At 38.4% G+C, this 17,097-nt stretch overlaps 1 protein-coding gene across 2 annotated transcripts in view; it reads right to left on the bottom strand.

Moving 5' to 3' along the window:
• RBMS3 (RNA binding motif single stranded interacting protein 3) overlaps positions 1-17,097 on the bottom strand; it is an 886,528-nt gene that overhangs the window by 601,649 nt on the left and 267,782 nt on the right. For both annotated transcript variants that reach the window (XM_044294643.1, XM_044294644.1), the window contains exon 3: positions 2,512-2,570. In XM_044294643.1, coding sequence (XP_044150578.1) covers positions 2,512-2,570 — 59 coding nt within the window. The remainder of the gene's footprint in view (positions 1-2,511; positions 2,571-17,097) is intronic.

The raw sequence follows: 17,097 nt of genomic DNA, 5'->3' as shown, positions 1-17,097 counted from the left end.
GAAACCTGATATATTTATCCAGATGCTATAGTAGAGTAGACTTTGTGCACTATAGATTGTCTGCTTTAGAAAATCCACTTCAAATAGCATTCTGAGTTGAGAAGGGGTCCAGGAGTGGTATCATTTAGAGAGCATCCTAAAAAGATTGACATTCTGAAGGAAGATTCATGTACTGCATATAAAGTCATGTGATTTCAATAGTCACTATGGGGGACATTTATCAATACCGGTGTTATCATCGCCGGACTTGATTCACCTTGCACAGCCGGAGAATGCACCAAAGTTATGCTTTCATACATTTGATAGATTTGGCGCACCCTTCCGCTGGCTGTACTCAAACTAAACTCTACGGCAGCCTTCTAGCAGCTATAGTTTTCTATCTTCATTCACGCCAAGAAATCTGGCATGAATGAAGATAAATATGATGACCCTGTTGATCATGCCCCTCTCCGCCTTCGCCATGCTCCTTTTCTTGCCATAAAAGTGGGGAGAAGGAGGAAAAATCACAAGTTATGCAACAAAAATGGCACGGGGCATAAATTCTGGCTTTTTAATGAGACAATAATGACATAAATGGCATCATGAATGTCCCCGAATGTGCTTATTTTATCCAGTTGAGGTGATGATGGAAAAATGAACACTCACTGCTGGGTTACGTTTGTTACAATTGATTACTGGATTTCCCATCAGCTAGAATCGCATCATTTACAGGGGATTAGTCTAACAGACATTGTAAAAAGCTTACAGGCCCTTTGACTACACTTCAAACATTTGAATCTCACATTTCTGAAAAATGTAAGACATGTCCTATTTTGACTAGGAATTGCCTTCTCTTCATTAAAATTGGCCTACACCAATAATCTGGTGATTTACATACATACCAATTACCTTGTAGTTCACAAGACATACCAATAGGAAATTGCCCTACAAAAATTCTTGGAGGATACTGAAGTTGTTATTTCAAGTCCCATTCTAACAGTAAGAGACAACGCAGCACATGTAGATTGCGGCATTATGACTTTCTAACTTTTACAGACTTCAAGAAAAGTCATTATAGACCGATTTGCATGCCAGTGCCACTAGCAGTGCATATTTACTTTAAATAATGCTACCTCAGTACAGGTATAGGGGTAGGTTGACTAAGGCAGGCAGACAAAATTTGTCACATTTACCACAATAGCTCATATTCAATGATAAATTTTGTATATGGTTAGAAACTTTCTCTATTTTTATACCACCTACTGGTTGGTTTACTTGGCACCAAAATCTTTAACCACATCTGTTCCTGCAAAGCCATATCTCACTTTCTCTCTTTTTGAGCAAGGTATGGTGGGTTATACTTTTTAGCGCATTTGTTTTATAAATAGACCTTAACTTGATGTGGTATTATGCTGTAGAAAAGTGGCAAATACCATTTGGTGCACTTGAGAGAATCAACATGTAGAGTATTAATTTAGATGTTCTACAGCACTAGGCTCTGTAGTTTAAAGCTTGGTATAGTAGATGTAAAGCTTGCAAAACCTTTCATCATGGGCACAGGAACTTATATACAACATTTTGCTATAACATTTTTGAAATTGCAGATTAGAGAACAGTTGTGTGGTTTTCTTTGTATGCACACTGCAAGTTCTATGATTGTTAACAGGGTTGCCAATTTATAAAAACTGTGGGGGTCATTTATTAAGACCAACGTTTTAGACGCCGGTCTTCTTAACCCTTGGCTCTTGATGCGCCAAAGTTATGTAGGGGTGCCAGCTTCTAAGTTCTACATGGAAAATGATAAATGAGACGGGTCGGCCGGCCAGCCCCCTTCCCCACCCATTCACCCCTTTTTCTGCTACCTTGAAAAAGTGACGTGAATGGGGAAAATTCAGATTCGTCTGCAAATCCCCTTTCCAACCAAATCTGCGACAAAAGTACGTCAAAAAGTGGCATACTTCTCATCATAAATGACCCAATGTATGCCTATACAATTGCTTACTTCTGCCATTGACCTCCACTGAGAAAAAATATATATATCCTAATATTGTTATGCAAAGGTAATCAAATAGCTTTCTGATCAAAAAGGTCAAGACAACCCTCATCTTCTATGGCACCTAGTTAGGGCTTCAGTAGACGAAAGCAGCAGGAAGAGGAGTTGTAGATTCCCAGGAGGGAATAGTTGCTTTAATATAAAATAGGCTAAAAAAATCCTCAATTTAAAATAAGAATAATAAGTACAGTAGAGCCTCCTAATAGCTCTGCAAACAATTCAGATTTAACACTTGTGTCCGAAACCTAGCCTACAGCAAAAGCACAAGAAAAAGTACAAAATTCTTACATGCACGAAACCATAGAGCTTTCTATGCAAACCACTCTGGTCACATGCCAAGAAATAGCATGCTAAACCCTTGAAATATAGCATGCTGAACAGTTTTACATTTCTATAATCAGCATAGCTTAATCCAGAACAGATTGTTGTTCATTCAAGTAGTAGGACCCCAGTGTTTTCAAAGAAATCTTTTTACATACCTTTGCATTGATTTGTGTTTTTGTCCAAGATTGCCTTGGTTGATACGATTTTCCCATACCTGTAACAATAAACATAAATTCATTCATTGCTGCAAAATGTTCTATGCATTTGTATGTTGGTCTTGTCTTAATAGTGTAATTACAATGTCATACATTTATCCACATTATTTTTATGTTAAAATGCTTTTCACTGCACAATATTTCAAGAGTTCATTTTATCATTACAGAGCATGTAGCCTGGTGTATCGCTGTAAGTATGCTAAAAACAGGATCCTGTATCTAATAATAGTATAGTAATATCACATACATTGAAGAAAACCAGATGTCACAATACAAACTACATACATTATTAAAGGGAACCTGTCACCAGAAAATGCAGTGTAATCTGCGGGCAGTATGTTATAGAACAGGAGGAGGTGAGGAGATTGATATATAGTTTTATGGGAAAAGATTCAGTAAAACTTGTCTAAATTCCTGCTCATTCTGGGCTTTGAAGTGAAGGATTGACAGTTATCTCTGTATACACAGTCATAGGAGGAAAACTGTCAGTCACTGATAGGACTGCCTCCTTGACTTCAAAGCCCAGAATGAGCAGATTATACTGAATCTTTTCCCACAAAACTATATATCAATCCTCTCCACTCTTCCTGTTCTATATAATGCTGCCTTTAGCTTCAGCGTGACTCTCTGTAAAAAGATCTGTTAAACTTGCTTTAGCAGCTGTACTTACTTTGAAAATACATGCCTGAATGACCGTATAATATAAAAAAAAATAATATTGCCTGATATTACATTTAAGGAGTCCAGCTAGAGAATGAGAACTCCTTTTAACAGGTCAAGTCTGCCATTTTAACCCAATCAGCCTGACATAATGATCTCCAGCCTTGTGCTCGTCAACATTCTCACCTGAGTTAACAAGATGATTACTGAAATGATCTCAGCAGGTCCTTTAATGACAGCAATGAAATGCAGTGGAAAGTTTTTTTTGATATTAAGTTAATTTTCATGGCAAAGAAGGACTATGCAATTCATCTGATCACTCTTCATAACATTCTGGAGTATATGCAAATTGCCATTATAAAAACTTAAGCAGCAACTTTTCCAATTTCCAATATTTATGTAATTCTCAAAACTTTTGGCCATGACTGTACACAGCAGAACAGAGTGTGGAGAGGGGGATAATTATCCAAAGGAGACAACTGACACAAGTTATAGATTGAGAAGAAAGCACACATAAGGATGTTTACAGGGGACAAGCAAATATTCTATGTAGAAGTGTAGAGAGAAAGCAGAGCATCCGCAGAAAACTTTGCAAAGAGGGAAAGAAGGGAATTGCACACCCCTCAGCATCAGCGACTTTCAGTAAGAGGAGATCCTATATGAGCTGTAGAAGGGGAAATCTATCCAGGAATGAAACTGTGCTGACACATGAGAGCTAGTAAGAGCAACAGCATCCTGGACACAAGCACCACACACCCTGAATCTATTACTGAAAGCAACAAGTCCACATTAGAAAAGTTTGAAACTAGGAGTAGGTTGAAAACTGACATCATTTTATTTTATTTTTTTAATGAATGAAGAAATTAAGATTTCAGACTGAAACATTTTACTCAAGGTAACCAATATTTCTAGAAACCAAATTTTCCATGAAAAATGGTGTTCATAGCTTTCGACCCCATTAGAACCAGGATAATTTTAATTTTTACACTTTTGTTTTTCACTTTTAGCATTCCAAGATATAAAGCCACCAGCCACCAGTGCTTCTGGGTGCATGGGTGCGGTGGAGATTTTGGTGGAGGATCAGTCTCCAGGGATTAAATGATTAAATATCATACACTTACAGAGTATAGTAACATTTTAAAAACCATTTATGCATTGATATTATGTACATACAAATTTAGGTTAGGTTGTAAATACATTGCATTGCCTGTTGTTTACTGATCCCAAGTTACAGTATTATAGTCCACAGATGTATTTTCAGTTCTGCTGCTTGCCACTGGAAACAGTCAACACATTAACTTTTCCCTTATCAGATTACTTTACAGTGTCTGGTGTAAATGCCTGAAAACAAATCTGCAAACACTGCTGTGCACAAAGACTGAACCGGATAGGAATACCTGGAAATTGTTAGCTGAGAAGAATTGCAATTTGTGCAATGTAATTTGCTTCAATTTTTATATAAATTAACAAGCAGGTCAATGAACACATCCCTAGCAGCTTAGCAGTACACAATAGGATAGTAATAGTTACCTTTTTCCTACAGATTACACAGCCTGATATAAGGACTAAAAATTAAATCTCAGACTGTGACCCACACAGATACTGAACCAGCAGGGAATGATTTGGAAATGATGCAATAGAATGGCTGCCTTTCTCCTGTGACAGATTACTCAGAAATCAAATCACTAGACACAGCTTCACACAAATACTGGACCAGTAGGAAATGTTAAATTCAGAAGTAGCTTTGGATTTATCCTGAATCAGTGCAAAATAAGTAATGCAAAGTATTTGCAATGTGGATAAATTGTTTGTGAAATTTAAAATGTTGGTCTAAAGTAAATATATAATTTAAATGCGCGAGAAAGAGACAATTTTAGACATGTCTCATTAGCAGGGATGAGCGGCAGGGGCAATATTCAAATTTGCGATATTTTACGAAAATTGGGACAAATATTTGTCATATATTCGCGAGTTCAAGAATTAGTGATCTCCGTCATTATCTTCTTGATTGCAAAATTCGGCAATCGAATAATTTGCGATACAAAAGTGCCAATATTCGCGATAAAAATTCACGATTAGAATATTCGCGATCAACACTACTGATTGCTATAGAGAATTATATATATATATATATATATATATATATATACAGTACAGACCAAAAGTTTGGACACACCTTCTCATTCAAAGAGTTTTCTTTATTTTCATGACTATGAAAATTGTAGATTCACACTGAAGGCATCAAAACTATGAATTAACACATGTGGAATTATATACATAACAAAAAGTGTGAAACAACTGAAAATATGTCATATTCTAGGTTCTTCAAAGTAGCCACCTTTTGCTTTGATTACTGCTTTGCACACTCTTGGCATTCTCTTGATGAGCTTCAAGAGGCAGTCACCTGAAATGGTCTTCCAACAGTCTTGAAGGAGTTCCCAGAGATGCGGTACAGCTCACCCCAAACCATCTCGATTGGGTTCAGGTCCGGTGACTGTGGAGGCTAGGTCATCTGGCGCAGCACCCCATCACTCTCCTTCATGGTCAAATAGCCCTTACACAGCCTGGAGGTGTGTTTGGGGTCATTGTCCTGTTGAAAAATAAATGATGGTCCAACTAAACGCAAACCGGATGGAATAGCATGCCGCTGCAAGATGCTGTGGTAGCCATGCTGGTTCAGTATGCCTTCAATTTTGAATAAATCCCCAACAGTGTCACCAGCAAAGCACCCCCACACCATTACACCTCCTCCTCCATGCTTCACGGTGGGAACCAGGCATGTAGAGTCCATCCGTTCACCTTTTCTGCATCGCACAAAGACACAGTGGTTAAAACCAAAGATCTCAAATTTGGACTCATCAGACCAAAGCACAGATTTCCACTGGTCTAATGTCCATTCCTTGTGTTCTTTAGCCCAAACAAGTCTCTTCTGCTTGTTGCCTGTCGTTAGCAGTGGTTTCCTAGCATATATTCTACCATGAAGGCCTGATTCACACAGTCTCCTCTTAACAGTTGTTCTAGAGATGTGTCTGCTGCTAGAACTCTGTGTGGCATTGACCTGGTCTCTAATCTGAGCTGCTGTTAACCTGCGATTTCTGAGGCTGGCAACTCGGATGAACTTATCCTCTGCAGCAGAGGTGACTCTTGGTCTTCCTTTCCTGGGGCGGTCCGCATGTGAGCCAGTTTCTTTGTAGCGCTTGATGGTTTTTGTGACTGCACTTGGAGACACTTTCAAAGTTTTCCCAATTTTTCGGACTGACTAACCTTCATTTCTTAAAGTAATGATGGCCACTAGTTTTTCTTTACTTAGCTGCTTTTTTCTTGCCATAATACAAATTCTAACAGTCTATTCAGTAGGACTATCAGCTGTGTATCCACCAGACTTCTCCACAACGGAACTGATGGTCCCAACCTCATTTATAAGGCAAGAAATCCCACTTATTAAACCTGACAGGGCACACCTGTGAAGTGCAAACCATTTCAGGTGACTACATCTTGAAGCTCATCAAGAGAATGCCAAGAGTGTGAAAGCAGTAATAAAAGCAAAAGGTGACTACTTTGAAGAACCTAGAATATGACATATTTTCAGTTGTTTCACACTTTTTTGTTATGTATATAATTCCACATGTGTTATTTCATAGTTTTGATGCCTTCAGTGTGAATCTACAATTTTCATAGTCATGAAAATAAAGAAAACTCTTTGAATGAGAAGGTGTGTCCAAACTTTTGGTCTGTACTGTATATATATATATATATATATATATTTTTTTTACGATAATTTGCGCTGAGAAGTGATGTTGCTTATGCTGAGAAGCAGTTATTAGATAAAAGCATAGTATTGAGGATGTGCAATCCAGTTTCACTCATATTTTAGGGTGGGTTCACACTAGCGTTAGGGATTCCGTTATGGCTTTCTGTTATAACATGGTTATAACGGAAAATAATGGAATACCCAGACAGAATTCAAAATGGAAGCCTTTAAAAGGCATTCCTTTTGCTTTCCGTCCTAATAGAAGTCTATGGGAAAGCATAACGGATCCGTCCGGGTCTCTTTATGCAAGACGGAAAACATAGTCCTGTCAACAGGACTTTGTTTTCCGTCTTGCATAACGGGACCCAGACAGATCTGTTTTGATTACCATAGGCTTTTTAAAGGCTTCCGTTTTGCATTCCGTCATAATACAAGTATATGGGCAGAAGAACGGATCCGTCCTTCCGTCCTATGGATTCCGTTATTTTTTGTTATAATCATGTTATAACGGAAAGCCATAACGGAATCCCTAACGCTAGTGTGAACCCACCCTTATTTATAGTTACTCTGTTCTGTTAGCGATACAGTCAGGGTGCGTTCACATCACCGTTTAGTTTTCCGTTCTTCTGATCCATCAGAAGAAGACAGAGAGCGAAAAAAAAACAGGATCCTGTAAAAAAAACTACGGATCCTGTTGCATCAGTTTTCATCCGTTTGAGCCATTTCTGTCTGAGATCCGTTTTTTTTAGATGGGACCAAAAGTACTGCATGCAGGACTTTTTTCCCGGTCTAAAAAAACAAATCTCAGACGGAAAAGGCTCAAACTGATGACAACTGATGCAACAGAATCAGTTTTTTTTTTGCTGGATCCAGTTTTCTTCTCTCTCTCTCTTCCTCTGACAGATCAGAAGAACGGAAAGCTAAACAGTGACGTGAATGCACCCTTACTGTGTCTCAATATTAAAAGCAGGTGTAATATATCACTATGTGCATTACTGTCAAATGCACAAACAGGTATACTAATTAATTCAGAATAAATCAAATTTCTTGGCGAACTTTGATGAAGCTGTCAAATCTAGTTTTTCACAACTAACTATATATGTATGTATATATATATATATATATATATATATATATACATTGCAGATGTTCTAATTAGTGATGAGCAGGAGGTGCCATATTCGATTTTGCTATATTTCGCAAATATTCGATTAAATATTCGTCTTATATTCGTTGAAATCAAATATTCGTCATTATTCTATTTATCGCGAATAATATGCGATTTCATTATTCGCGTATTGCGATTCTTTTTTTAACTGTATAAGGCAACTGTCCTATTGGTTGGCTTTGGCTATTCGCTAATATGTGTATTTTACGAATGCACATATAGACTGCAATTTAGCTAATATAGTGCTATTATCTTTTTTTTTATAGTCAATTTTTTTTTGTCTCTTCTGGACTTCAGATTTGGAAAAAATGTACACTCTTAAATAAAAATACTATAGCACTATATTAGCTAAGTTGCAGTCTAGATGTGTATTTTATGAAGATTTGCTATATTGCTATATATTCTTGTTTTAGAATATGACAAATATTCTAAAAAACTAAGTTATAGCAATATAGCAAATATATTGGTTATTTAGAATATTCATCTTTTTTTCAATCTGTACTGTTATTCCACTTTGGCATACTCCTCCCCGACAAGCGTCCCTGTGACTATGGGAACGCCTGTGGGTTAGAATATACCATCGGATTTGAGTTTTCGCGATCTTAGGGAAAACTCAGATTCGATGGTATTTTCTAACCCACAGGCGTTCCCATGGTGACGGAGACGCTTGTCGGTGAGGAGTATGCGAACAACTGTACAAATTGGGGGGAAAAAGGTGAATATTCTAAATAACGAATATATTCCCTATATTGCTATATATTCGTTTTTTAGAGTACATCATTTTTATTGGCATTTTGGTAAAGCATAAAGATCCAGCCATACATCTGAAAATTCTTGATCAAAATAGCATTCGTAGACACTTATACAATAGGCTCTCTCCCAGAGCGTAATACATAGATGTAATGCATAGTAAGAACAGAGTACATTAAGGTCTACAACAAAAGACCATAACAATCAAGGGGAACAAGGGGAAGGGAAAAAGGGGGGGAGGGAAGGAAGGGCCTTTCAGTAATATTTGATATTGTCCAACAGCATTAAGTAGTACCTAGTCATCCAAAATTCAGGGTGAGTAATTAGGGTTAAGGAGCCAAGGACCCCAGGTAAGTTGCCTGGATTTAGGAGAGATAGTCGTGCAAGGTATTGAATGTTCATACCTACAAGACGTGTTAACCTGTTAACCAGCCAAGGTCGGTGAGGTTGGTTGCTTCCAGTGACGTGTAATAATTAGCTTAGCACTAAGTAAAACATGTCCTGCGATATTCCTATATACTGGGGGGATAGTGTGTATACCCAGAAACAAGAGAGCCAGCTCCGGGATAGGTTTAATATTCTGGGCTGCCAACCCTGATATCAAGTCGAAAACACTGTGCCAATAAGGGGTAAGTATTGGGCAGTCCCACAGAACGTGAAGTAGGGAGCCTTTAGTGCCGCATCCTCGCCAACAATGTGGGGAGGATGAGGGGTAGATTATGTTTAGACTCTGTGGAGTAAGGTACCATTGTAATAGGGTCTTAAGCCCTGCCTCGTAATGGGTGACACATTTAAAATTAGAAGCCAGGAACCTTATAGCTAGAATCCAATCTTCATCTAAGAAAGTCTTCCCCAGTTCTCGTTCCCATTTTTTTATGGGTAAGGTCTTGGTGAACGTGGCTTTGTCTCCTAATATGTCATATACGTATCGTGTGGTGTGTCTTCTGAAGAGGGATGGGAATTGAAACAGTCTTAGTATGCAAGAGTTTATTGAAGGTGGAGATTGTTTAATATTTGCAATGAAATGTCGTTTAGTTATAGAATTCTGTGTGCGGCAATGCGAATAAGCTGTGAAGTGAGTCAAAGGGGAGGAGGCGGCCATCTGGCATTATTTGGGATATGGAGACGATTCCCTTTCCACGCCAATTTGTCAGATTGATGTCAGTGATGCTGAGTTCCAGTGCGCTTATGTCTGCTTGAGATAACAGGGTGGATTTGGAGTCCGCCTGCGCTCTGTGGGTTGTGGACCATAGGCTGCCAGCATGCTGTACTGTCAGTAATTCATTGTGCGATTGGGAAGGGTTCCGTAGCGAATTGATCAGGTAATCTTTCAGAGTAGCATGTTTGATTGTATGGGACTCAATCTGAATCCAGGCTTTTGTATTGTCAGGGATCCACCATTCCCGAGCAAATGAGAGTGTTATGGCTCGGAAGTAGTCTTTAATGTCAGGAAGGCCTAATCCTCCAGCATGTTTTTTCTTAGTCAATATTGCTCGAGCTACTCTGGGTTTGGTCGGACCCCAGAGATACTTGCCCAAAATCGACTGTGCTTTTTTGAAGAATGATGCACGGGACCGGGATTGGTAGGGCACGGAATATATATATATATGAGCTTGGGGAGGGTCATCATCTGGAAAGAAGCTACTCTACCCACCCAGGACAATGCCTTCATGGCGAAGCTAGTCAAGTCACGCGAGTGGCTAGAAGGGGGTGATAGTTCCTATCATAAAGAAGGGAGCAAGGTGAAGTAATCTTTACTCCTAGATATGGGATTTCTAGTCTAGTTCATGAAAAGATTGTAGATTGTCTCTCTCCTTCGGGGGTATGTTAATGGACAACGCTTGAGATTTAGTGCTGTTAATCTTATAGTAGGAGAGAATATTTGTCTTTTTTTTTTTCCATATGAAAACATGATTCCTTCCTGCTTAACTTACTTGTGGGCAAATGATTTATTGACCCACAAGAAAGAAGCAGGGAGGAATCATGTTATCAGATGTTAAAAAATGATGAATATTCGATATAGCGAATATATAGCATTATATTCAAAATATTTGCAAATTAGCGAAGTTGTGATATTTGCGATTAATATTCGCTATTCGAATATTCACGCTCATCACTAGTTCTAAAATTTCAGTCTATTATTCTTGATATTACTTGTAAAGTTTTGACATGGTAATATAACTTATTTAACCTGCTGACAGAAAGTTCATGCCAATAAGATAAATTCAGTCTCACATTAGGGCAAACATCCAAGTAATTCATGTAGTTGTAGTAATTAGCTTTCACTGTTCAGCTCAAGTCAATGAAGGTATAAAAGGTAGCTGTGATCTCAAATGACACTGATGGAGAAGATATTTTCAGTTTAAGCTAATTTTCAATCTTGTTCCAATTAATAAAATTCTATATTTGCATTTCTTTATACATAACCCTATATTTACTCCACAAAAAATACCATTTTCTACAGAATGAAAAAAACCAGCCTGTTGAAAATCTTGGCTCATTTTCAACAGGCTGGTTTTTTTCATTCTGTAGAAAATGGTATTTTTATTTTAAAAGTTCAGTATGCTACTCATTTTAGGGTCATTTATTAAGACCAACGTTTTAGATGCCAGTCTTAACCCATATAGCTGGCGGTGGATCCACCGAAGTTATGCAATAGTTCAGGCCTCTGCATAACTCGGCGTATCCAGTGTCAGTCTAAACGTACGCCAGCTTCCCTGCTGGCTTACATTTAGACAATATTCTATGCCTAACACAGGCGTGGAAAATGATGAATGAGCACAAATTGTGGTGCAAATAACCTTTTCACCGCAATCTTCACCAGAAATATGCTTATTTCTGGATAGTAAATGACCCCCATTATCGTTATATCAGATACACTGCTATGTATGTTTAAAAATAGTGGCTAATGAGTGCTCATTGACTGAGTGAAACACTAACTATTCTCTGGTCACTGATATAAGCTCAGCCAATGAGAGAAAAGGAATCTATGTTACCACACATCCACTGGTAGAGAGTCTTAGAGTGGTTGATGTTGTTCAAACTATCATTACATAATTTCCTTCAGTTGGGGGAAAATGTTTAGTTTGGTGCCTTAGTGATGTATCAAAATATTATGGTCAATGCAAAGTTTGTTTGTACTCTTCTGGCATCCAGCACTTATAGCATTTGCCTGGTAGACTCCCTAGCATTGCCTTCAGACTAAGGGCTCATGCACACAAACATATGCCCTCCAAGACATACGGTCCGTGAGCAGCCATATCTCCCGGAGCGGCATACATTGTGTGCATGGAAGCACACAGCATGATAGGTTGCTATGATGTTGTGCGCATCAGGCCGCCCATGGGACTATTCTTCCACACTCATATGATATTATGAGTGCGGGACAATAGCGGGTGTTCCAATGTTTACAGCATCATAGTAACGTATGATGCTGTGAGCTCCCGTGCGCATGATGTATGCCGCTCCGGGACATATGGCCCGCTCACGAACCGTATGTCTCGGCGAGCATAGGTTGTGTGCATATGCCCTAAGGACATTGTCAAGGAATAATTCTGTGGTCCTTTCCAGATGCTCTTTCATGCCACCAATCCAAGAACAAAGAAGTTTAGTTCTTCTTTGTCTACATCATTCCAAACCATTGGCTTGGAGAATGAAAGACAATATGTGTCTCCAGAGGGTTCCATTGACTCTGTTTTGCCTATTATGTGGTGTTTGTGCAGACTAACTGGATTTTTCATATATATTTTCTCTTATGTATATTGATGAGCGGCAGGGGTCATATTCGAATTCGCAATATTTCGCGAATATTTTGTAGAATATTTGCAGAATATTTGCAAATTCAAATATTTGTTATATTCTACGATTTTTTTTACTTGAAAAATCCGCAAGGTAATGATCGTGTAATATGCAAATTTTCGTAATACGAATTTTCGTAATTCAAATTTTTTATTGCAAATTTTTCCTATATTCGTTTTTTTTAATATTCGCTATATTGCTATAACTTTGTTTTTTTGAATATTCGTAATATTCTAAATCAAGAATATATAGCAATATAGCGAATTTTCGGAAAAAAAAAAAACGAATATAGAGCAATTTAGCTAATATAGTGCTATAATCTTCTTTGTCTAATAGTTGTAAATTTTTTCTCATCTGAAGTCCAGATTGGAAAAAAATTACAACTATAAAAAAAAAGATTATAGCAGTGTGTTAGCTAAATTGCTCTATATTTGTTTTGTTTTCCGAATATTCGTTATATTGCTCTAACTTTATTTTTTCTAATATTCGTAATATTCTAAAACAAGAATATATAGCAATATAGCGAATATTCGAAACAAACCAACTATAGAGTAATTTAGCTAATATAGTGCTATAATCTTCTTTGTCTAATAGTTGTATGTTGAAAAATTTGCAATAAAAAAGTTGCATTACGAAAATTCGCAAACAACACTACTCCTAAAGTCAAATATACTGCAGCCTTCCCATTGGCCCACAAGCTAGATGCAGGGAGGGATCATGTGTACTGATGAAAAAAAAATAAGAATATTCGAAATTACGAATATATATCACTATATTCGAAATATTAGCGAATTTTCGAAGTACCTATATTCGTGATAAAAATTGTAAATTCAATTATTCGTGATCAACACTACTTATGTACTGTATTTTAGGTAATGAAAGAACATGCTCAGCTAAATGAATACTCACAGTCTGACTTTTTGAAGGTAACTAATCAAAATAAAGGTAAAGGCGGCATGGTATATGGGAATAGAAAAAAACTTTGTAATTCTTGCTAAAGCTATGGCAATTTTCTGATGAGCATTCATTCACAGATACATCATTCAGTAATTAGAGGTATTTTTTTCAGTACCTTTGATTGATTGTAGTCTTCAAATTAAGATAAAAGAGATCTCTAGGGGGAAAAAGGCTCTTGTAGGGTTGTCTATTTACTGATGGTACTGTGCCTGTCGAGTTGGGGAATCCAGTGAAGCTTTCTACTACCATGGAGAATGGGGATAAAGCCAAACTTAGCCTTAAGTGTGTATCTGGTACTATGGTTTCTTCTGTCTGGTTGAATTCACAGTCCATGTTGATGGATCTATGTAACAATTCAAAACATTTCATTTCATTTCATTATATCCCTACTACATTTTCAAGAATTTAAATCACTTTGAAACTTATATAAATAGACTGATTCATTAGTTTGTTGAAGTAAGGAATTTACACTCAGATTGGGTTATTGTTAGGGATGAGCGAACTCGAACTGTATAGTTCGGGTTCGTACCGAATTTTGGGGTGTCCGTGACACGGACCCGAACCCGGACATTTTCGTAAAAGTCCGGGTTCGGGTTCGGTGTTCGTCGCTTTCTTGGCGCTTTTGTGACGCTTTCTTGGCGCTTTTTGAAAGGCTGCAAAGCAGCCAATCAACAAGCGTCATACTACTTGCCCCAAGAGGCCATCACAGCCATGCCTACTATTGGCATGGCTGTGATTGGCCAGAGCACCATGTGACCCAGCCTCTATTTAAGCTGGAGTCACATAGCGCCGCCCGTCACTCTGCTCTGATTAGCGTAGGGAGAGGTTGCGGCTGCGACAGTAGGGCGAGATTAGGCAGATTAACTCCTCCAAAGGACTTGATTAACTGATCGATCTGCAGCTGTGGATCATTGAGCTGCTGATCCTCAATTGCTCACTGTTTTTAGGCTGCACAGACCGTTTGTCAGTCTCATTTTTCTGGGGTGATCGGCGGCCATTTTGTGTCTTGTGGTGCGCCAGCACAAGCTGCGACCAAGTGCATTTAACCCTCAATGGTGTGGTTGTTTTTTGGCTAAAGCCTACATCAGGGTGAAGCTGTCACACCAAGTGCATTTAACCAGCAATAGTCTGTTCATTTTTTGGCCATATACAAAATCAGGGGCAAGCTGCGCCTGTCACCAAGTGCATTTAACCCTCAATGGTGTGGTTGTTTTTTGGCTAAAGCCTACATCAGGGTGAAGCTGTCACACCAAGTGCATTTAACCAGCAATAGTCTGTTCATTTTTTGGCCATATACAAAATCAGGGGCAAGCTGCGCCTGTCACCAAGTGCATTTAACCCTCAATGGTGTGGTTGTTATTTGGCTAAAGCCTACATCAGGGTGAAGCTGTCACACCAAGTGCATTTAACCAGCAATAGTCTGTTCATTTTTTGGCCATATCCCAGTCTAATTCTGTCACTAAATCCATACCGGTCACCCAGCGCCTAAATACTAGGCCTCAAATTTATATCCAGCTAAATCTGTCCCTAGTGCTGTAGCTGGGCGAGTTATTTAGTGTCCGTTCAAGCACATTTCTTGTTCTGGGTTGAAATACAATTCTCAATTTAGCAATTTCATAATTTAGTGGTTCCTGCTATATCAGAGCTCTTTGAAATCTATCCCAAAAAGGGTATATAATATTGAAGGTGCACATAGGGTCATTCAGAGTAACTTCACACACACCCGCTACTGTGTATTTCCAAGTCTAATTCTGTCACTAAATCCATACCGGTGACCCAGCGCCTAAATACTAGGCCTCAAATTTAATTCCCTCTAAATCTCTCGTTACCCACCGCTGTACTGTTGTTGCTGGGCAAGATATTTAGTGTCCGTCAAAGCACATTTTTTGTTCTGGGTTGAAGTACAATTCCCAATTTAGCAATTTCATAATTTAGTGGTTTCTGCTATATCAGAGCTATTTGAAATCTATCCCAAAAAGGGTATATAATATTGAAGGTGCACATAGGGTCATTCAGAATAACTTCACACACACCCGCTACTGTGTATTTCCAAGTCTAATTCTGTCACTAAACCCATACCTGTCACCCAGCGCCTAAATACTAGGCCTCAAATTTAAATCCCTCTAAATCTCTCGTTACCGTTGTCCTGTTGTAGCTGGGAAAGTTATTTAGTGCCCGTCAAAGCACATTTTTTGTTCTGGGTTGAAGTACAATTCCCAATTTAGCAATTTCATAATTTAGTGGTTCCTGCTATATCAGAGCTATTTGAAATCTATCCCAAAAAGGGTATATAATATTGAAGGTGCACATAGGGTCATTCAGAATAACTTCACACACACCCGCTACTGTGTATTTCCAAGTCTAATTCTGTCACTAAATCCATACCGGTGACCCAGCGCCTAAATACTAGGCCTCAAATTTAATTCCCTCTAAATCTCTCGTTACCCACCGCTGTACTGTTGTTGCTGGGCAAGATATTTAGTGTCCGTCAAAGCACATTTTTTGTTCTGGGTTGAAGTACAATTCCCAATTTAGCAATTTCATAATTTAGTGGTTTCTGCTATATCAGAGCTATTTGAAATCTATCCCTAAAAGGGTATATAATATTGAAGGTGCACATAGGGTCATTCAGAATAACTTCACACACACCCGCTACTGTGTATTTCCAAGTCTAATTCTGTCACTAAATCCATACCGGTGACCCAGCGCCTAAATACTAGGCCTCAAATTTAATTCCCTCTAAATCTCTCGTTACCCACCGGTGTACTGTTGTTGCTGGGCAAGATATTTAGTGTCCGTCAAAGCACATTTTTTGTTCTGGGTTGAAGTACAATTCCCAATTTAGCAATTTCATAATTTAGTGGTTTCTGCTATATCAGAGCTATTTGAAATCTATCCCTAAAAGGGTATATAATATTGAAGGTGCACATAGGGTCATTCAGAATAACTTCACACACACGCTTCTGTGCATTTCCAAGTCTAATTCTGTCACTAAATCCATACCGGTGACCCAGCGCCTAAATACTAGGCCTCAAATTTAAATCCCTCTAAATCTCTCGTTACCCACCGCTGTACTGTTGTTGCTGGGCAAGATATTTAGTGTCCGTCAAAGCACATTTTTTGTTCTGGGTTGAAGTACAATTCCCAATTTAGCAATTTCATAATTTAGTGGTTTCTGCTATATCAGAGCTATTTGAAATCTATCCCTAAAAGGGTATATAATATTGAAGGTGCACATAGGGTCATTCAGAATAACTTCACACACACGCTTCTGTGCATTTCCAAGTCTAATTCTGTCACTAAATCCATACCGGTGACCCAGCGCCTAAATACTAGGCCTCAAATTTAAATCCCTCTAAATCTCTCGTTACCCACCGCTGTACTGTTGTTGCTGGGCAAGATATTTAGTGTCCGTCAAAGCACATTTTTTGTTCTGGGTTGA

The sequence above is a fragment of the Bufo gargarizans genome, chromosome 5 (assembly GCF_014858855.1).
Source record: "Bufo gargarizans isolate SCDJY-AF-19 chromosome 5, ASM1485885v1, whole genome shotgun sequence".
In the NCBI taxonomy this organism is placed as follows: Eukaryota; Metazoa; Chordata; class Amphibia; order Anura; family Bufonidae; genus Bufo; species Bufo gargarizans.
The sequence above is the reverse complement of the archived record's forward strand: the minus strand, read 5'-3'. Positions and strand labels throughout refer to the sequence as shown.